A 22,614-nucleotide genomic window follows, 5' to 3' on the forward strand; every position below is an offset into this window, starting at 1 on the left:
TAAGATGGCCAGGAGGGCCTAATAACCATCTAGGCTTCTCCTGGAGGATGAGACAGGGAGTAATGAGTGAGATCAGCTAGATAGGAACAGGAGGGCCTATATAAAGTTCAGTAGCTGAGAGTAGAAGGGGGCTGCAGAAAGAGAGGCTCTCAGTCACTGTCAGGGTGAGAAGGCAAAGTAGAAAGTAACCCAGGGACACAGCATTAAGGGATAGGATTGTACTGACCTTGACTGCTATTTGTAGGGTCCCTGAGCTGGAACCCAGTGGCATGGTTAAGGTTGCAATGAAAGAGAAGACTTAGATACATGCAATATTCCTGGAGGGCCAAGCCACAAAGCGGGAACAGTTGAGTCCTGAGAGAGTGAGACTGAGAGAGTGATGGGGTGCAACTGCAGGAAGGGGTGTTGACCTAGCAGAGGTAATCCCCAGGTGCAGCCAGAAGGAGGTGCTCCAGTAATGCGTGAAATGCCCAGTGACACCCCCCCTACAAGGATAGTAAATTTAATTACATTATGGCCACTATTATGAGCTGTTCAGCCATGTTCACTACTTGGACTAGATTCTGTGTGCCTGTGACGGGGTGTACCAACCCCACATTGGTCAGGCAGGGGTTACCCAATTACTTTGGGCTCAAGTGGCCACTCCCCCTTGCCCCTGCTGTGCATGCTCCCAGTGGAGGGAGCATATAAAAGGAAGCAGTTCATCTTGGCTCAGTCTGGTCTGGATGAGGAGAAGACGTATGCTCCAGGCTCCTACAGAAGAACCACCAGATGGCTGAGGCCAAGGATCCTGTCTATGCTGCAGAGAACCAGTTGACCGTAGGGACAGAAGGGGAGGCTGAGCTGCTGGTAGCTGAGGAGATGCCCGAGGTGGGCTTAAGGGTAAGAAGCAAGCCAAGGGATGTGTCAGGAGTCATGGAGACCTGAACCTTCCTTTGGGGTGATTGGTTTCATAGAGCCCTGGGTAAGAACCCAGTGGAGCAGGGTTGGCCTGGGTTCCCCTACCCTCCCTGCACTTGACATTGGGCACTGCTGTCTAGGACTCTTGGTACTAGAGGCTAATGCCTTGGACTATTGATACTGGGTATTACTGCCCTGAGAGAAAGGGTGGCCCATGTGGACACTTGCTCCTAGGCATTGCTGCCCTGAGAGAAAGGGGCAGTCCCTCCTGGCACCCCCTGGACAGTGCCACTTAGGACTAAATCAAGAATTGCCATCTCCCCTTGTGGGTTCCAGGACTAGCTGCTCCAAGAAGCAATTATTAATGGCATCTAGAAATTTTATCTCTGCCAGCCATTCTGAGGTAGCTGAAATCCCCCATTGCTATTGAGTTTTCTGTTTTTGTAGCCTCTCTAATCACAATCACCATCACCATCACCATCCTGGTCAGGTGGTCAGTAGTAGATTCCTGCTGCTATATTCTTATTATTCAAGAATGGAATTTCTATCCATAGAGATTCTAGGGTATTTTTGGATTCATTTAAGATTTTTACTATATTTGACTCTATGCTTTCTTTCACATATAGTGCCTCTCTCTGCCCCCACCACCAGTGTGACCTGCTATGTCATTCCTATATATTTAGTACCCTGATATCACTGTGTTCCATTGATTATCATCATTCCACCAAATTTCTGTAATGCCTATTATATCAATATCCTCATTTAATACAAGGCTTTCAAATTCACCCATTTTAGTATTTAAACTTCTTGCATTTGTACACTAGGGCTTATAAAAATCGTCAGTATTTATTTGTCTGCCTTCATGTGACGTAAAATTGAATGGGGCTCTTTTTTGTTTGATTGCTTCTCTTTGATACCTACTTGTACCATATCAACTTCTATCCTGTCCTCTTTACTGGGATATAGAGTATCCCCTTTAATAAGTCCTCCCCAAGGGATGCGTCTGAACTGTGTGATCCTCCACACTTGTCGACTTTCTTCCAGCCCTTAGTTTAAACCTTATGACCTTTTAAATTTTACATGCCAGCAGCCTGGTTCCATTTTGATTTAGGTAGTGCCCATCCTTCTTGTATAGCCTCCTCCTTTCCCAAAAGGTTCCCCAGTTCCTAATAAACCTCAATCCTCCCTCTGAACACCATTGTCTCATTCACCCATTGAAACCCCGCAATTCTGCCTGTGTTACTGGCCCTGCACATGGAACTGGAAGCATTTCAGACAACACTGCCATGAAGGTCTTGGACTTTAATCCCTCACCCAACAGCCTAGATTTGGCCTCCAGGACCTCTCTCGTACCTTTCCATATATCATTGGTACCTACATGTACCATGACCAGCAGCTCCTCCCCAGCACTGCATATAACTCTGTCTAGATGTCTTAAGAGGTCCACAAGCTTCGCACCTGGTAGGCAGTTCACCATGCAGTTTTCCCGGCCAACACAAATCCAACTAGCATTCTAATTTTTCATGCAAAGGTTTGCAAGTGGATGCAGATGAATCCTCCAAGTCTTGCTGGGAGATCTGCCCCTTTGTAGATGTCCGTGTGGCCAGCTCTCATGATTTTATTGCCAGTCTTGCAATGGTTAGGCTTTGTAGGGGTTCGCATTAGTGTCTAATGTCTGCTTTGAATCTTGTGAAGTTTCGCCTTTCTCCAGAATGGCTGTCATCTCTCATTATTGTCTTTGGGACTGAATCCTCAGCATGCTGGCTGCTATGTCTCTTTAATGTTTGTAGGTGGAGGTGAGACTGCCCGCAGCAAAGTTGGCTTCCCTCTCCCATTGTTTCCAAAGGGGCTGAAGCCAGGCTGGACTCAGGAAAGATGGTAGCCTGGTAGTCAGTATTATGAGATCCAGGCATGGGACAAGAGACTTTGAAAGTGCCAGGAAACAGACTGTGTGTGGGCGGGGTGAGGAGGGGGGCAGTAACTGGGAATGGAGAGGCACAAGACAGGAAATTATGAGGAGTCAAAGGAAAGTGGATGGAGCAGGAGTCAGAGTGAGGTGAGTGGAGGGGGTTATGGGTGGTAGTTGGGAAACTGATGGATGCAGGGGAATGTGAGGGTAAGAGGCAGACTGGGGGGAGCAGGGGAATGTGGCATAGCAGAAACAGAGAATGTGACGGGTAGGAAACTGAGGGAAATATGGGAAGTAAGTGAATATAGGGATAGATGGGAGACAGGAGGCTGTGTGGGGCCATGGAGAGAGAATACAAATGGTGCAACAGATTATCCTGCCTAGTTAGTGTGTGTGTGTGTGTGGGGGGCAGCTCCCCATAGCCCAGGGGATAGTAGAGGGGAGGTAAAATCCCCCCCCCCGAGCAGCAAAGAGGGATGCCTGCATTTTGTGCACATATTTTAGGTTGAATTTTAAATCTGAGATGATCACCAACAGATTGGGGCTGGGTGGCTGCCCATGGGGGTGGAAAAATCAGAAGGCAAGCAAAAACAAGAAGAATGGGAATGGAAAGCCCTAATGAAACACCCCATGAAAAGTAACTTTTCAGGCTTTAGACTCGGGATCCCAATTAGACTCTTAAGTCTCACAAGAAGAGCACTGAGCTGCAGGGTCATGAAGAGAGATTGAGGAGATGTCACGTGCAGTTGAGGAAATCATGCAGGTAAAAAGGATTATTTTAAAACAAATAGAGAGGGAATACCTGCTCAGTGCCAAAACCCAAATGTGGGGCAAAGACTGAAAATGAGAGGCATGCTGACTATTAGTAAAGAAAAGTTAAAAGGATGTTGGAGTCATCCTTCGTTTTATCCATATAAATTTTTTTCTCACTTCAGTTGAATTATTCATGGTTTCTGAGATCCATATATATAGATTACAGTAATCTAAGAGGGAGACAGCTGGTCCATGTGGAACACGGGCACATTTGGCTATCAAAATAGGGGATGTACTTCATATAAGGGACTGTTGAGTAGTATGGAAGGGTGGACCCAGTTTGAGCAAAACATGTTTCTGGAGGGGAAAACAGAATGATTAAAAAAAGTGTTTGTCACGAAGGGCAGCTCTCTTGTAAAAGAAAGGGCTGCAGCTCTTGTAGCAGTTGGCACCATACAGCAAACAAAATGCTAGCTGAGGGGGCTGACAAAAACATCCTTTTGTACTATCATTTGTTTCAACAGAGGAAATGGCCTGAAAGAAAATGAATGTACAGATAATGTGGATATGAGCTAATATTTGTTGTTTCATCCACTTGGATTCATATATTTATATTTTTGTGAAGTAAATATTAGATTCAGGGATGATTTTTAGTTGGTTGTTTGGTAAAAGCTATATTTTCCATATGGCAAAACTGGTGCTACTGGCCAAGCAGACAGGGATATGTTTCTGCCAAGTAAGAAACATTATCGTGAAAAAAAGGTTTGACTTTTTCCATTTAGCTTTAGGTGCATTTCATACAGCTTACTATTGCTGAGGCTAGGGTACAATTTGTCATCCTCAATAAAGTGTGTAATCAGTGTTTGGGGCTTTTTCTTATTTTCCTGAATAGCTCCATTTGCTCATTGAGGCAGAGCTTGTGCCTTTTCCAGTGAATCTGCTGCTGCTAGAGTCACACACCCATGGGTGAATTGTAGATTAACAATGTATGCATGGTGGGGAAGAAGTTTTGCCATTTGGAAATTCTTCTAATAATAGCACTAATACTAATTCTACTAATAATATATAATGTAGTCGTTTAGGTGCACATCACTTACAGCACTGAATTCTTCAACTCGAACTTCTGTAGTGGGAAAGATTGTTTGTTTGAATCAATCTTTATTTCTAGAGAAACACTAGGGGTCACCCTTCTTTATTTTAAGACTTTGTTCACTGCCCAGTTCCTACTGGCAATTTGTTAATTGTAGGGGAAAGTGTTACTATAGAGTAGGAAAAGATTCTTGGCTGCAAAAGTACTAGCCTTTCTGCTGTCTATCACTGCGTTCTGGCATCTACATTCTTTAGCTTTACTCTCTTAAGAGGAATGAATTGTGTGTCTAAAAGTTGTTCGTTAAAACAGATTAGTTCTCTGAGATTTCACATAGGATAAAGTTCAGAGAGTAAGAAGATTTATGGTTTCAATCAATTGTAGCTGTGTACCAATGTGGTTTTTGTCCTGCAGAAGTACATGTGTGCACACATACATATCTGAGCTGTTTTTATAGCATACCTGGAGGACTGCGTATGAGGAACAAGTAAATGTAATTTGTAATTTTGGCTTTCATCTGAAAGAAAACTAGATGGGCAACAACATTCTTAAAAGGAGGGGAGTTTCCTGAATATCACAACTGTAAAAGTAAGCAGGTAAAATAAATATCAAGTACAGAAATCCAAACTTGCCTGTTATAGTACTTTAAAAAGCCTGGAGCCAGCTGTGAATAAGAAGGAGAAAAAGTGCCAATTCATTTTTATGCAGCTTCCTACAAAGGTTACAAGGGACTGACTGATCAGCCAGAAATGTAGGTATTAAAGTGACTTTTGTTTTTCTGCAGAGGAAATGTGGATCAGCTTTTTCCTTGGTTTGAGGGAGTGAAGGATCTCTTTTCTGCACCAAAACCTAGTGTTTCTAATGTTGGGAAACCCTTTGGAATGAAGTGAGGGTCTCTTTAAGGTTTGGGGCTTTGATAGAGTGATCTATTCAATCCAAGCTTACTCTGTCTATCGGTCACGGCTTTCATTTGGATGCACATTTATCATCTGTGCAAAACCTTAGTCATGGCACGTGAGCACTAGTTTGTCCTGTTTATGATTTTTACAGTTTTAAATGGTGTAATGCCTATAGAAGAAGATGTCTATTACTGCAATATTCTTCACCCCATTTGATGAAATTCTATTTTAGACATTACTTACCTTAACTATTTTGGACTAAATCTGCCACCCTCTTCTCATGTTGACTATGTGGTCATATAAAGAAGGAATCCCCATCCTGGCAGCAAGGTAGTCTAAAGACTGTTCTATCAGTAGCATGCTCTTTACATAAGTTCCTTTCATTTCTCATCACAAGCAGCTCTGAACTGCAATGGGTCACAGTAGCAATGTGAATCTACCCTGTGTAGCAAAAAGGAAAAGAAACCACTGAGGATCAAATGGCAGGGCTGATTTGTCCCTGGGGCACATTTAAACAATAGTCTTTGCTCTGTGAAGAGCCTCTGTAAAAACAAACAGAAAAGGCCTTGAGACTGAGATTATTATTATTTATTTGTCATAAGTTGGTATAGCCTAGAAGCCCCAGTCATGGACCGGGATTCCATTGTGAGACCTGCTGTACAAACATCGAACATAAAGACAGTCACTGCCCAAATGATCTTATAACTGAAGTGTAAGACAAGAGACAACAGATGGATATTGACAGGCCAAAGGGGGAGTACAAGGAAACAATGAGACAATATTGGCAGCTGTTGTCAAGTTTGTTGTAAGCATCACAGCAAAGGAGCGTTTTGAAGAGGGATTTCAAGGAGGATAAGCTTCTTTGTGGATGTTTGCTGGGAGCTTCTCCCATGTGTGAGGGGCAGCACTGGAAAAAGTATAAAGGTGCTTTATTAAAAAATGGGCAATGAAGGCTGGCATTGTTTGCTGAGTCAAGATGGGAGTCAACATCTAGATAGTGTATGCAAGATGGTAGATAGCAGGGAGATAGGCTCTCAAGGGCCTTGAAAGTGAAGACAAGAAGCTTATGCTTGATCCAATGAAGAAAGGGGATCCAGTGGAGGGATGCAAAGAGAGTGTCATGTTCTAAGGTGGCAAGTATCAGGGGGTAGCTGTGTTAGTCTGTATCCACAAAAACAATGAGGAGTCCGGTGGCACCTTAAAGCCTAACAGATTTATTTGGGCATAAGCTTTTGTGGGTAAAAAGCCATGTCTTCAGAAGTATTAACAAAACTACAATCTTATTCAAGGTAAGGTTCTTACCGCACCACCTTCTAGCAAGATGACTGACCACCCCTCTGGTCAGGATCTCCCACAGAGTTCATAGTGCTTGGTTCCTTTGTCTCCTTAGGTGAAAAATAATTCCTGGTTCTTTGCCCCTCTCTTTTATAGTTCAGTGCACCTTTGAAAGGTATTCTTCTGAAGGTTACCTCTCAAAATAAAGTTCATTCAAGCTGTGAGGAAGGGGACATGGAATCTGGTGGTGAAGGAAGTTCCATGCTGGTTTCTTCTTCTGTGGGTGTTTGCTATAATGCAGATTGGTCTATTCCTGCTCTCTCTGATGCAAATGAATGGCTACTTGCCATGTGATTACCAATCAACTCTGATCACACCTGCCTGGAGGCATCTGTCCTTCGTCTGGAGAAACCTGTTTACTCACTCCCCAGACTTGTCTGGTAAACACATTTTACTTCCACATTTCCTTCATATTTGTAGGGTCCCTTGGGCATTTACTGTGCACGCTTGAAGCAAGAATATTAATGATCAGTGTGTTATTATTATTTCCAATGATGCCTCACATAACACATACCAGATACAGTTTATGACATTAATGAATTGGGGACACTAAACTGGTCAGGCCAGCTGAAAGTCACCACTAGAGACCAGTGAGCCCTTTATCCTCTTGTTTTGGGATGCTGTTAGGGTCACACATAGGCAAAGCAATGAGATTGGAAAATGATCCTTACAGCAGTATTTTGAATGGTTGTAAGCAGGGCAAGTTTGCATTTGTCAAGGCCAGAGAAAAGGATGTTGCAATAGTTGAGATGGGAGATGATGAAAGCTGGGACAACAGTCTTAGTTGTGTGAACGGATAGGAAAGACCATAACTTAGAGATGCTGTGAAGAAAGGATCAGCAAGATTTAGACAGCCTGGATATGAGGACCTAAAGAGAGGTCCTAATTAAAGACAATGCCAAAACTATGGGCCTAAGTGCCAGGGAGGATGGTGGTATCATCCACAGTGATCAGAAAAGGACATATGGGAGATGACTTGAGGGTGGGGGTGAGATTAGAAACTGTTTTATCTATGTTGATCTTAAATTGATGGCATGAGGAGATATCAGTGAGATTGGCCAGAAAGAGACAAAGCTGAACAGGGAAATTAATTTGAACTCTACCGCACTAAGAAAAGGAAGTGTTGCCAACACTTGCAATGCTATTGTGAATGTCATAATTTCAGACTTAATTTTGGCAGTGCTTATGATCTCAAGAATGTTGAGTGAGCCACTTGCAAAAGCCAGCTTGCTTTTCAGGAGTACTGAGTAGCAGAAGCTTCAGGTGAAGTTGATGGGAACTGTGGATATTCAGTACCTCTAAACTCAGATTCTTAATTTTAAAGATAATGTGGGGGATATGGATCAGTATTCATGTTGCACTTCCTGTCCGTACCCAGCCCAGGCAAGGAAAGCTAATGATCCAACCAGCGGACTAAATTTGGTGATGAATCCTGGGCATGTGCCACCTGAGGCACATTGCACATACACTAAGAAGAAAGAATGTTATTAAGATGGTATTTCTGCTGGAAACACCAACAGGCCCCTCGTCATGACACTGCTTCCAGTTACTGCTATCAAAAAGATATAACATTAGATAGTTTTACTCACATAAAAATATATTAAAAATAAAGGCTCCGTCTTAAATCAACAATAATCAAGATATTCAAATTTAAGACTGAGCCTGCATTTTAAATTCAATGTATTTGTATTCAATACTTCTCAGACCTCTGATAACTGACTTAAACTAAAAAGAAAAGGAGTACTTGTGGCACCTTAGAGACTAACCCATTTATTTGAACATGAGCTTTCGTGAGCTACAGCTCACTTCATCGGATGCATACCGTGGAAACTGCAGCAGACTTTATATACACACAGAGAATATGAAACAATACCTCCTCCCACCCCACTGTCCTGCTGGTAATAGCTTATCTAAAGTGATCATCAAGTTGGGCCATTTCCAGCACAAATCCAGGTTTTCTCACCCTCCACCCCCCCACACACAAATTCACTCTCCTGCTGGTAATAGCCCATCCAAAGTGACAACTCTCTACACAATGTGCATGATAATCAAGTTGGGCCATTTCCTGCACAAATCCAGGTACTCTCACCCCCTCACCCCCCTCCAAAAAACACACACACAAACTCACTATCCTGCTGGTAATAGCTCATCCAAAGTGACCACTCTCCCTACAATGTGCATGATAATCAAGGTGGGCCATTTCCAGCACAAATCCAGGCTCTCACCTCCCCTCCCTTTTTTTTTCTTCCCAGGGACACACACACACACACACAAACTCACTCTCCTGCTGGCAATAGCTCATCCAAACTGACCACTCTCCAAGTTTAAATCCAAGTTAAACCAGAACGTCTGGGAAGGGATAGGAAAAAACAAGGGGAAATAGGCTACCTTGCATAATGACTTAGCCACTCCCAGTCTCTATTTAAGCCTAAATTAATAGTATCCAATTTGCAAATGAATTCCAATTCAGCAGTTTCTCGCTGGAGTCTGGATTTGAAGTTTTTTTGTTGTAAGATAGCGACCTTCATGTCTGTGATTGCGTGACCAGAGAGATTGAAGTGTTCTCCGACTGGTTTATGAATGTTATAATTCTTGACATCTGATTTGTGTCCATTTATTCTTTTACGTAGAGACTGTCCAGTTTGACCAATGTAAATGGCAGAGGGGCATTGCTGGCACATGATGGCATATATCACATTGGTGGATGTGCAGGTGAACGAGCCTCTGATAGTGTGGCTGATGTGATTAGGCCCTGTGATGGTGTCCCCTGAATAGATATGTGGGCACAATTGGCAACGGGCTTTGTTGCAAGGATAAGTTCCTGGGTTAGTGGTTCTGTTGTGTGGTATGTGGTTGTTGGTGAGTATTTGCTTCAGGTTGCAGGGCTGTCTGTAGGCAAGGACTGGCCTGTCTCCCAAGATTTGTGAGAGTGTTGGGTCATCCTTTAGGATAGGTTGTAGATCCTTAATAATGCGTTGGAGGGATTTTAGTTGGGGGCTGAAGGTGACGGCTAGTGGCGTTCTGTTATTTTCTTTGTTAGGCCTGTTCTGTAGTAGGTAACTTCTGGGAACTCTTCTGGCTCTATCAATCTGTTTCTTTACTTCCGCAGGTGGGTATTGTAGTTGTAAGAAAGCTTGACAGAGATCTTGTAGGTGTTTGTCTCTGTCTGAGGGGTTGGAGCAAATGCGGTTGTATCGCAGAGCTTGGCTGTAGACAATGGATCGTGTGGTGCGGTCAGGGTGAAAGCTGGAGGCATGTAGGTAGGAATAGCGTTCAGTAGGTTTCCGGTATAGGGTGGTGTTTATGTGACCATTGTTTATTAGCACTGTAGTGTCCAGGAAGTGGATCTCTTGTGTGGACTGGACCAGGCTGAGGTTGATGGTGGGATGGAAGTTGTTGAAATCATGGTGGAATTCCTCAAGGGCTTCTTTTCCATGGGTCCAGATGATGAAAATGTCATCAATATAGCGCAAGTAGAGTAGGGGCTTTAGGGGACGAGAGCTGAGGAAGCAAGGATCAGCCATAAATCAGCCATAAAAATGTTGGCATACTGTGGGGCCATGCGGGTACCCATAGCAGTGCCGCTGATCTGAAGGTATACATTGTCCCCAAATGTAAAATAGTTATGGGTAAGGACAAAGTCACAAAGTTCAGCCACCAGGTTAGCCGTGACGTTATCGGGGATAGTGTTCTTGACGGCTTGTAGTCCATCTTTGTGTGGAATGTTGGTGTAGAGGGCTTCTACATCCATAGTGGCCAGGATGGTGTTATCAGGAAGATCACCGATGGATTGAAGTTTCCTCAGGAAGTCAGTGGTGTCTCGAAGGTAGCTGGGAGTGCTGGTAGCGTAGGGCCTGAGGAGGGAGTCTACATAGCCAGACAATCCTGCTGTCACGGTGCCAATGCCTGAGATGATGGGGCGCCCAGGATTTCCAGGTTTATGGATCTTGGGTAGTAGATAGAATATCCCAGGTCGGGGTTCCAGGGGTGTGTCTGTGTGGATTTGATCTTGTGCTTTTTCAGGAAGTTTCTTGAGCAAATGCTGTAGTTGCTTTTGGTAACTCTCAGTGGGATCATAGGGTAATGGCTTGTAGAAACTCGTGTTGGAGAGCTGCCGAGCAGCCTCTTGTTCATATTCCGACCTATTCATGATGACAACAGCACCTCCTTTGTCAGCCTTTTTGATTATGATGTCAGAGTTGTTTCTGAGGCTGTGGATGGCATTGCGTTCCGCATGGCTGAGGTTATGGGGCAAGTGATGCTGCTTTTCCACAATTTCAGCCCGTGCACGTCGGCGGAAGCACTCTATGTAGAAGTCCAGTCTGCTGTGCGGGGGTGAGAGAACCTGGATTTGTGCAGGAAATGGCCCAACTTGATTATCATGCACATTGTGTAGAGAGTTGTCACTTTGGATGGGCTATTACCAGCAGGAGAGTGAATTTGTGTGTGGGGGGTGGAGGGTGAGAAAACCTGGATTTGTGCTGGAAATGGCCCAACTTGATGATCACTTTAGATAAGCTATTACCAGCAAGACAGTGGGGTGGGAGGAGGTATTGTTTCATATTCTCTGTGTGTATATAAAGTCTGCTGCAGTTTCCATGGTATGCATCTGATGAAGTGAGCTGTAGCTCACGAAAGCTCATGCTCAAATAAATTGGTTAGTCTCTAAGGTGCCACAAGTACTCCTTTTCTTTTTGCGAATACAGACTAACACGGCTGTTACTCTGAAACCTGACTTAAACTACATAGCCAAAACAATTTGAGTTACCCATGGAATGGTTAGGTTTAAGCCAAACCCTGGACATAATTGGAGTTTCTGTGTGGGGAGGGATTATGTAACTTTCCTATTTGCATATTAGAATATAGTGGAGTTGGCCTATGGTACAGGGTAGCACAATCCTGAGGACTGCATTGTGGCTTTTATGGGTGATTCTAGTGGCTGGAAATAGCCATAGCATTGGAATACCCTGGCAAAACTCCTTCCCCTAACAATACTCATGCCCCTCGAACTGGTGGCATCTGTAGAGTGGCATAGAGCTATCTAAACCCACCTCAGTTACCAGGAACTGCCTCTATGTTGGGGGAATTATTTGTGGAATACTTACAGCTTACTTTATGATGCCTTTATGTTGGCAAAACTGATAGGAGCTGCAGAGCACTGATGTGTCACATCCTAAAGGTTCTGTACTTCTAACAGTTACACCAGCTAATACAATTGCTTTCTTTCTCTGCCTCAATCATCCAGATCCCTGATGTGATGGGCAGCTGAAAAACAGTCACACAGTCTTCCACACAGGGTATGTGTAGGCAGCAATGCAGTGCACAGCCCTGCAGGTCTGAGCCTAGGCTCAAGCCAAACCCGCCTTGCATCCACACTGCAAATTTGCTAATCTAGGGCTCAGACCCAAGGTCCCAGGATCCTGCAGGGTTCGAGGATATGAACTCGTTTTAAACTGGGACCTCGGTTATTGGTTTCCTGTGTGTGTGGCCCCGGCTTGACTCTGGTCCCAGAATTCCGCCAGATGTATCCCAGAGTTCCGGGTGGCAGAGAAGCAGTGCAGCAGGCATCCATCACCATGGCTAGAAGTGCCATTACTGTCTGGCCAAGTGCCCTCCCTCTGCCTGCTCCTGTTCCACTAGTGGCTTCGGCTCTACTTTGCTGATGCATGGAGCTTGCCCAGAGCAAGAAGCAAAGTTGCCAGGTGGGAGGCTGCATGCACTCGCCACCCTCGCAGTGCATGCAGCCCGGACACCCCTGCACAGGCAGCCCCAAGGAGAGTAAGTGGGGCCTGGGAGCAAGGGACAGGGAGGGGCAGTGGCAGAGTTCCCAGCTCAGCACGTCCAGGGGTCTCTGGGTGGTTCTTACTACTGCCTGGCTCCGGCTTCTGGCCTGGCCAGGGACAGGCCTTGGGGGGAAGAAGAAAGAAGGGCGTAGGGTCTCATGGTGAGGGGGGCTAAGGCCCATCTCAGCCCCTCCCAACGGGAAGAGGCTGGCGCTGCCCCTGAGCCTCGGACAGGTGTGGAGCAGCGCCAGAGGGAAATTGGGACAAATGTTGTCCCAGAGTCATTCAGCCCAGGACCAGGACTTGAAATGTTCCACCCTATTAGGGATGGTTGGTCACCCTTGGGGAGTGGGAGGGAGCTAGGCATTTTGGGATATATTTACTTTGACTTAGATCTGCACACTGCAGTGTGGATGCCAGAGCCCTAGGTTTGAGCATGGGTCAGAAAATTCTTAACTGATGATTAAAATGAAATGTAGACACTCATGCTCAGGGTTTTCTGGCACAGATGAGCTGACTTGAGTCCCACTAACTCTCGGCTTACATTCCTGTGTAGACATAGCCATAGCCAATGTTTGTTGATTGGCTGCTTCTGGATCAGACTCTAGGAAAGCTGGTTGTTTCTATCAGCAGCAGGCCTCTACATTTGAATTCTCAAAACTAGCCCATGGTGGGAAATGCTGTTGTATCTTTGTTGCCCAGGCTTCTATAAATTCTTTCAGAGTATGACTTACTCTAACTTCAGTGTGCAGCCCAAAACACTGAAGTGGCTTAACTTACTGCTCTGGTCAGAAATACTGGAGTGGGCCCTTGTTCTTGAACTTTGAATATAGAAAATGAATAATTTGGGCCAAGCTCTAAGGTGGCATTCTAAGTGGTATAAATTAAACCCAGGTGTGTAAGCTACTTGAATTTAAGGGTGAAAATCCATGTTGGGATTCTGTGGTGCAATTAAGGACCTGGGGACAGATTTAAAAGGCAGCTAAAAATGCAGATGGGCACCCAGTGGGCTTTAGGGGTGCCAACTTTCTTAATTGCAGAAAACTGAACACCCTTGCCCCGCCCCCTCCCGGAGGCCTCGCCCCTTCCCCATTTCTTCCCTGCTCTCCACTGACTCCATCCGCCCTCTCTCCGTCACTTGCTCCTCCCCACCCTCACTCACTTGCTCATTTTCACCGGGCTGGGGCAGGGGGTAGAGGTGTGGGAGGGGGTGAGGGCTCTGGTTGGAGGTGGGCCTGGGGTGGGGCTGGGGATGAGGGGTTTGGAGTGTGGGAGGGGGCTCTGGGCTGAGGCAAGGGGTTGGGGTGTGGGAGGGGGTACAGGTTCTGGGTTGGAGGTGCAGGCTCCTGGGTGGGGCCAGAAATGAGGTGTTCAGGGTGGGGAGGGGGCTCAGGACTGGTGCAGGGGATTAGGGCATGGGGGGTGAGGGCTCCGGATTGAGGGTGCGGGCTCTGGGGTGGGGCTAGGAATGAGGGTTTTGGGATGCAGGAGGGGGCTCAGGAATGGGTCAGGGGGTTGGAGTGCAGGAGGGGGTGAGTGGCGCAGGCTCTGGGTGGTGCTTACTGGGCGTAGTTCCTGGCCAATGGGAGTTGCAGAGCCGGCGCTTGGGGTGGGGGCAGTGCATAGAGCCCCCTATGCCTACGAGCAGGAGGGACATGATGGCTGCTTCCCAGGAGCCGCGCAGCGCTGGGTAGGGAGCCTGCCAGCCCCGCGCCAATTGGACTTTTAACACCCCGGTCACTGGTACTGACTGGAGCTGCCAGGGTTACTTTTTGACTAGCTGTTCCAGTTGAAAACTGGACACCTGGCAACCCTAGTGAGCCTGCATGTCTGTGCAAACCTGATCCCTGGTCCTTGGAGGTGCAGGTCCCTTACATATTCCATTTGTGGAGTTCAGTGTCTCTAAGGATTTATCCTTATCGCTAGTGTGATGAAGGCAGCTGAAACCATGGAAGAAAGAGAAATATCAACGATCATATCTACTCAGGTGAACACCATAAAGGGTCACAGATAAAAATTTATCATCATAGACCCCTATATGGAAACTATATTCTCATCAATGAAAACATTAAATATTAAAATTGGATACCTGGATTCCTTTTGTGATGTATAAAATATAGTATGCCAGATATGTTGTAACTGTATGAATCATATATAGCAGCAGTTCTCAAACTTTTGTACTGGTGACCCCTTTCAGACAAAAAGCACCTGAGTGCAACCCCCCATATAAATTAAAAACACCTTTTTATATTTAACACTATTATAAATGCTGGAGGCAAAGTGAGGTTTGGGGTGGAGGCTGACAGCTTATGACCCCCCATATAATAACCTCACAACCCTCTGAGGGGTCATGCCCCCCAATTTGAGAACCCCTGATTTATAGCCACAAGTTCAAATGCGTACATAAACCAGATATAAAAATATAAAATTGATACTCTGACTATGGTATCATTATTCACAAATGTAATAAAATCTAATAATGGAACTATTGGAATGTATTGGTATATGAGACAAGTATATAATATAATCAATACATTTTACAAAACATATAGAATAAAGTCCTCAGCTGCTGTCAATCAGCATAGATCCATTGAAGTCAATGAAGTTATGCTAATTTTGAAAGTAGTAAGGCTCTGGCTATGAATATATGATTAATATATTTTCAGTAATTTAATATTTATACATTACACTATTGTGACACACAGGCACCCCAATAGTCACCACTCTCATGTAATTAGGATATGTTTTGTACGAAGTATGCCTTGTGAGATATCATTCTAAAAGTCTTTTTCTGCTAGACAGTAATAACTTGTTAGATTGTATGTGCTATCATCGTATGTGAAGTTATTAAGTTTGGCTATGTATGTGTTACTGATACATGTTGTGAGGTTGAAAATACCCACAAGCAGCCTTTCAGGTACAACAGTAAAAAGACCAAACAATGTTAATGGCTTACTGAGGAAATGCACACAAGCCAAGGATTATGCCAGGAACTGTATACAACAGAAACCTCTCAGAGATAGCACTACACAATGGGAACTGTTTGACCCAGGTCACAGCAAAAGAGCTTTCCAGCAACTGGGAAGAAAATATAAAAGGAGGAAAAGGGCAGCATAAGGGGACCTCATTCTCCCTACAACAACACACCTGGAAACACCTGAGGAATAAAGACTGAACAGGGGGAAGTGATGGTCCCAGGCCAAAGGGACCTGTGTATGGAAAACCTGGGAAACCCAAGCTGCAAAGCCAAGGTGGCTTCTGCCTTAAGAATCTGCCAGACTGTTTATCACTCAGGGTGAGATTTGCTAATTCACATCCTACCTATCTAGTAAGTTACGCTCAGTTTGCGGTTTTGTTTATTTACTAGGTAATCTGCTTTGATCTGTTTGCTATTACTTATAATCACTTAATCTATCTGTTTGTAGTTAATAAATTTATTTTGTTTTAATCCAAACCACTGTGCGTTTGATTAAGATGTCTAGGGAAAATCTCAGCTTGGTTACCACTAGTGTGCGTGGTCCTCTTCACATTGAGGGAGAGGCAGACTGGGTTTAAACCCATATACTGGCCAGATTTGACCAGGGCAGGATGGTACTGCTCTGGGTTCCTAGGCTAAATTCCCTCTAAGCTGCATGACTGCGCAGCTGCCTATAAAGCACCATGCAGGTGTTCAGGGCTCTGGAGGGAAGAGGTGCCTCTCCGCAAGCCCTGAACCTGCCATAGCTCCCCTCCCCCAGCCCCAAACCTGTCGCAGCCCCAAACCTTCCATGGCTTGGGGACAGGTGCCCTTCCCCTGCAGCCCAGGTGCTGCTGTGAGGAGAGAGATCTGGGGGGAGTCCTCTCTTCCCACCATAGCCCAGGGAGCCCCACTGTACCCCAAGCCCCTCAGCCCCACCCCAGAGCCCACACCTCCAGATGGTGCCCGAACCCCCCCCCCCTAACCCCAACCCTCTGCCCCAGCCCTGAGTCCCTCATCCCCAGCCCCACCCCAGAGCCAGCACCCCCTGCTGGAGACCTCACCCCCCGGAACCCCAACCCTCTGCCCCAGCCCTGAGCCCCCTCCCACACTCCAAACCCCTCAGCCCCACCTCACCACATGAATTTTGTTATGTCCACCAATACGGAGGTGAAGTGTCACACATCACCTCCGTATTGGTGCACATAACAAAATTCATTCTGTGCATGGGTGGGAAAAATTAGAGGAAACATTGGTCCTAGGCTGGGAGGCAGGTGGTTAGAGAGCCTGCATGTGACTTCAGCTGGGTGTGTCCCTACCTGTGTGAATGCTGGTGAAAGTGCAGGCTTGGAGGGCTTTGCAACTTGTACGGCAACACCGTGTGAGAGGGAGCCCAGGCTGGTGGGTCAGATGGCTCAGTGATACCCCAGTTCTAGGTGGCCCCCGAGGGGGAACCCCTCCCAACTATATTTTAAATGTAAAAGGTAGTGAGGTTCATACTATTGAAAGCACTTTGAAACTGTTTGGTAGGACAGATGAGTTTTCTGCAGCCCTGAGCTTTGTGTTTGCTGCTGAGAGTTCTGGGGAAGTCCATCTCAGTCGGGTTATAAGTTAAAGTAGTGATGGAATACTTTATTTTAGGTTTCAGAGTAACAGCCGTGTTAGTCTGTATTCGCAAAAAGAAAAGGAGTACTTGTGGCACCTTAGAGACTAACTAATTTATTAGAGCATAAGCTTTCGTGAGCTACAGCTCACTTCCTCAGATGCATATCGTGGAAACTGCAGCAGGCTTTATATATACACAGAGAATATGAAACAATACCTCCTCCCACCCCACTGTCCTGCTGGTAATAGCTTATCTAAAGTGATCATCAGGTGGGCCATTTCCAGCACAAATCCAGGTTTTCTCACCCTCCACCCCCCCACACAAATTCACTCTCCTGCTGGTGATAGCCCATCCAAAGTGACAACTCTTTACACAATGTGCATGACAATCAAGTTGGGCTATTTCCTGCACAAATCCAGGTTTTCTCACATCCCCCCCACCCCCATACACACACAAACTCACTCTCCTGCTGGTAATAGCTCATCCAAACTGACCACTCTTCAAGTTTAAATCCAAGTTAAACCAGAACATCTGGGGGGGGGGGGGGGGTAGGAAAAAACAAGAGGAAACAGGCTACCTTGCATAATGACTTAGCCACTCCCAGTCTCTATTTAAGCCTAAATTAATAGTATCCAATTTGCAAATGAATTCCAATAAAATTGCAATAATTCCATAAACCAGTCGGAGAACACTTCAATCTCTCTGGTCACGCAATCACAGACATGAAGGTCGCTATCTTAAAACAAAAAAACTTCAAATCCAGACTCCAGCGAGAAACTGCTGAATTGGAATTCATTTGCAAATTGGATACTATTAATTTAGGCTTAAATAGAGACTGGGAGTGGCTAAGTCATTATGCAAGGTAGCCTGTTTCCTCTTGTTTTTTCCTACCCCCCCCCCCCAGATGTTCTGGTTTAACTTGGATTTAAACTTGAAGAGTGGTCAGTTTGGATGAGCTATTACCAGCAGGAGAGTGAGTTTGTGTGTGTATGGGGGGGGGATGTGAGAAAACCTGGATTTGTGCAGGAAATAGCCCAACTTGATTGTCATGCACATTGTGTAAAGAGTTGTCACTTTGGATGGGCTATCACCAGCAGGAGAGTGAATTTGTGTGGGGGGGTGGAGGGTGAGAAAACCTGGATTTGTGCTGGAAATGGCCCACCTGATGATCACTTTAGATAAGCTATTACCAGCAGGACAGTGGGGTGGGAGGAGGTATTGTTTCATATTCTCTGTGTATATATAAAGCCTGCTGCAGTTTCCACGATATGCATCTGAGGAAGTGAGCTGTAGCTCACGAAAGCTTATGCTCTAATAAATTAGTTAGTCTCTAAGGTGCCACAAGTACTCCTTTTCTTTTTACTTTATTTTACATCTTCCTAATAGCTGTTTTCTGGCCACTTGCACTTCAGGACACAGTAGGCTTAGTGGGATTTTTATTTTGACATTCTTTTTCTTTGGCTGGCCATGTCATCTCATCTGACTACACTCCTCTTCCATGCGGTTGATATGTAAAGACTCCTTTGGCACTACGATATTGTTAGAATCTAGACTACTGTGAAAACCAGTGTAACATTTTGCCCCTTTATTGCTAACTAGAAGGGTAACTTGAACCAATCTGCCAGAGTATACTTTTCTTCATCCCTTTATCTTGTAATTTTGGGTTATGTCTCTTCTTAAAGGTAGTTTTAACTGCACACAGGTTTTCATTTGCATGTTCAGTGGAAGAATATGAAACATGTTTCCTTGGAAACTTTAAATGTCTGAAACAACCATTTACATAAACAATGCTGTCATCAAAATTTCACATTCTTCAGTTGAAGGAAAAAAACTTAAACATTTCCAATGCAAATAAGTACTACTTAATAAGCAGACAATCTAAAAAAGGCCTCTTTACTGAATGTCATAATGACCAAAAAGTTACCTACTCTTAAAATATTTCCAGATTATAAGATAATTTCATTTGTGGATTAATTGTGTGCACTGAAATAACTGTTTAGAGTGTTTTCAAATTCAACTTAAACATTTATCTCTAATTGCCATGCAAAACACTGTTGCCCTTTCCTCTGGGTAAGGCAAAAACAACTGTCATTCCCATTTTAACAGAGCTTGTTTCCACCTGTCAAGAGCATTCTGGTTGCTTTAATCATTCTGTTCATAACTCCTGATTTTTCTCTTCAGGTTTGCATAGAAATTCCCTCAAATTCTTATATGTTCAGTGACCTGTGTCAACTCAAGATTTTTTTTTTCTGCCTTAGATACCTATTTTATAGAATTTCCCGAACCAAACATAAAGGTTTTTTTTCCCCATACTTCAGAGAAGTTCAAGAACAGAAAACACAAAATGTATTGCACACCTGCTCTGCTGCACTTACCCACATACAATATATCCATTAGAAAAGTCCAACTGTATTAGTAAATAAATCATAATTTCCCACTTTGCAACCTTCATGCTCCCCCATAAACAAAACACAGCAAAACCGTTGCTTGCCCCCTGTTGCTGTTGTGTTCTGTTTTAAAATACTGGACCAAGCAAGACTAAGTAGCAGGGTTCAAAGCTGTAGACACTAAGGGTATGTGTACACTGCAACAAAACACCCACAGCTCACCTGGGTCAGCTGACTCGGACTTGTGGAGCTTGGGCCATGGGGTTATAAAATTGCAATATAGATGTTCAGACTTCTGCTGGAACCCGGATCTGGGACTTTCCTGCCTCATGGGGTCTCAGAGCTGGGCACCAGCCCAAGCCTCAATGTCTACACTGCAATTTTATCGCCTTGCAGCCCAAACCGCCCTCCTACCCCAGCCCACCATCCGCCAGCCTGAATGAGTTGACCTGGGCCAGCCACAGGTAATTTTACTGCAGTGTAGACAGACTGCGAATGAAGCCCTTCTTCCTGAACTGATTAGCTACTTTGTCCTTTTTAAAAAATCTTTTAATTGTCTGCCATGTGTAAGTAGTATTGCTACTGTATTGCTAAATACCTAGTTCTATATTGGAATCTATAATAATAAGTAATAATAAGTAATATAATATTGTATTTAAATAGATCCAGGAGTCATAAACAACTTTGAGCGACTGGTATTATTACCTATATTTTTCAGATGGCGAAACAATGGCAAAGAGAGGTTAAGTGACTTGCCAAAGGTCACACAACAAGGCATTGATAAAACTGGGTCTAGAAACAAAGTCCCTTGCTCTCCAAAGTGAAATGATTTCATTAAAGTCAATGGCAAAACTCCCATTGACTGTTCTGGGGCCAGGATTTCACCCCCAGCCCATTGTGCTGATAGACCATGCTGAGAGGCTGCAGAACTGACTTGTCACTAAAATGTATTTCCATTGTTGTATTATGTTTGTATGTCTATGTTCATAGTTAAACACATTTAGAGTATGATACGTAACTGACTTAAATTTTATTGTATTTTTATTCATTTTACATTAGATATAGCTTGGAAACTTTGAGACATAGACAATGTTTAGGGTTTTTTTCCCCCCAACAAGATTGGGGGGTTAGAAGAAGATGAACAAGCAAATGTCCATTAAAGTTATCAAAGTCTCAAACAACAGTGGAAGAACTTTTTTTTCATATTTAGGGTGTCATGAAAATTTCCAAGTGAGCTACTGATTAGTATATAAACAATGCTAAATGTGAAGTATGTCTTTAGACATTTGTTTCTTCTTACTGTGTGATGTCTCAAATGAAAAGGAGGGGGAGGGAAAAATCAGTTTTAAAAACAATGTTAAGCTAAATTTATGTATATGAAAAAAAACACTTTTTCCATCAAGAAAATTATGGAACCAAGTTTAAATTTGATGTCTAATAAAAAGTGTTATTTTATTATTACTCTCTTTGGTCCAAATTCATAGTCATCAGTTAAATTAGACCTGGCATGAAACTGGTCTTAAATACGTTGTCTCTGGTTTTGTGAGATGTTTACATATTGTATTTCAGATTTATCTCCACCTTCTTTAACTTGGTGATTTTCTCAGAATACAAATATACACATGGAAAGGCAATTCCAAACCTAAAGAGGCAGTTAGCATCTCTTTATTTTCACTTTGTTTAATTATTTTCAGAATCTTTCTCTCTTTTGAGAATGTCCCTACCTCTCCCGGGACTCCCTTCTGACTTTTGTTCCCTGTTTTTAAAGTGTAAGTTTCATGTAAAAACGTTGAAATATGTCAGTAATAAATTAATCCACCATCTGAGATGAAATCAAAAACCTTCCGAGTAAAATGTGAAATGATATAGTTAAAACAAAACAGAGTAAGTGTTTAAAATGATGATTAATGTAAATAGGTAAGCATTTTACCTGTATGGCATTGGTAACATTCCATCCAGCTTCCCAAGTGGTGATCAGTTTGATCTGGGCACCTTGCATGTGAGCCTTGGATTGATATCCTGGATCCTGGTGGGAGACATTAAACTCAAGGGTCTTGGTAGCATCTTGTTCCTCTTTTTCCTCGCTGTGGGTCCGGTTAAGCTCATCCCTTCTGGCAAAATTCACATTTTCTTCTTCAGCATCTAGGCAACCATCCCATTTCACCAGCCTGAAAAATAGGGACTGTGTACCCCTAAAGCGATGGGGAAGAGATGAAAGAGTCTGCTTCAGGTAAGCCATCCTGAATACCAGCTATTAAAATAAAATCTTTTCCTGGCTGTCCTTATTTTTTGCAGTAGTTGTGTGTTGTTAGTCCCTTTGTTAATTAGCATTGACACTGTAGCTATGATTTATGAGGTCTGTTGGCCTTCAGTCTTTTATTTGTGTCAGTTTCAAATGGCAAACTAAAGGAACATCCCCAGGGTCTTCAAGGTGCTGCTCAGAGTCAATGAGGTTTAGTAGCCTGCAAGCTGAAATTTACAATTCAAATCCTTTTACTTATGGTAAGTACATAGATCAGTCACTCGTGAAGAAGCTACAAGTGGTTGCAAGAATCTGTTCCTGGAAATTATGCAAACATGTTTTTCAATACAAGTAAATATTCCTCAAAAAAAAAATTACTGCATTAAAAAGCAGCATTGACTGACTGATATAAACCAAATGAATGTAATATATATATAGAAGTTAATAGAGCAGGCTATTGTTGGGTTAAATTAAGGTTTATTACATTGTCCATGAGCTAAGTAGTCCCATCATATTTAGACCAAATTATATCATTCATGTGTAGAGTTATAACATTACAACAACTTTAAAAAGAATAATTTATTCAAAATTAACTAGAGAATGGGGGCAAATATAAATATAAATAACTATCTACTTCTCCAGATGTGAGAATTTCCTGCTCTTATTTATTGTCTACAGAGGTCAGTAGAACTTTAAAAATGTTTTAAAAACATAAGCTCAAAGTTTAAAACTTCTAGCATATTTATAACCATTTCTA

The 22,614-nt window shown here is 43.7% G+C and overlaps 1 protein-coding gene across 1 annotated transcript in view; it reads right to left on the minus strand.

Moving 5' to 3' along the window:
• The window catches only part of LOC140908790 (vesicular inhibitory amino acid transporter), a 43,547-nt gene extending 21,693 nt beyond the window's left edge, over positions 1 to 21,854 (minus strand). The window contains exon 1 of the mRNA XM_073336665.1: positions 21,546 to 21,854. Within this exon, the coding sequence (XP_073192766.1) occupies positions 21,546 to 21,854 (309 nt within the window). The remainder of the gene's footprint in view (positions 1 to 21,545) is intronic.
• Between the last annotated feature and the right edge of the window lie 760 nt (positions 21,855 to 22,614).

The sequence above is a fragment of the Lepidochelys kempii genome, chromosome 3, assembly GCF_965140285.1.
Source record: "Lepidochelys kempii isolate rLepKem1 chromosome 3, rLepKem1.hap1, whole genome shotgun sequence".
NCBI classification, from domain to species: domain Eukaryota; kingdom Metazoa; phylum Chordata; order Testudines; family Cheloniidae; genus Lepidochelys; species Lepidochelys kempii.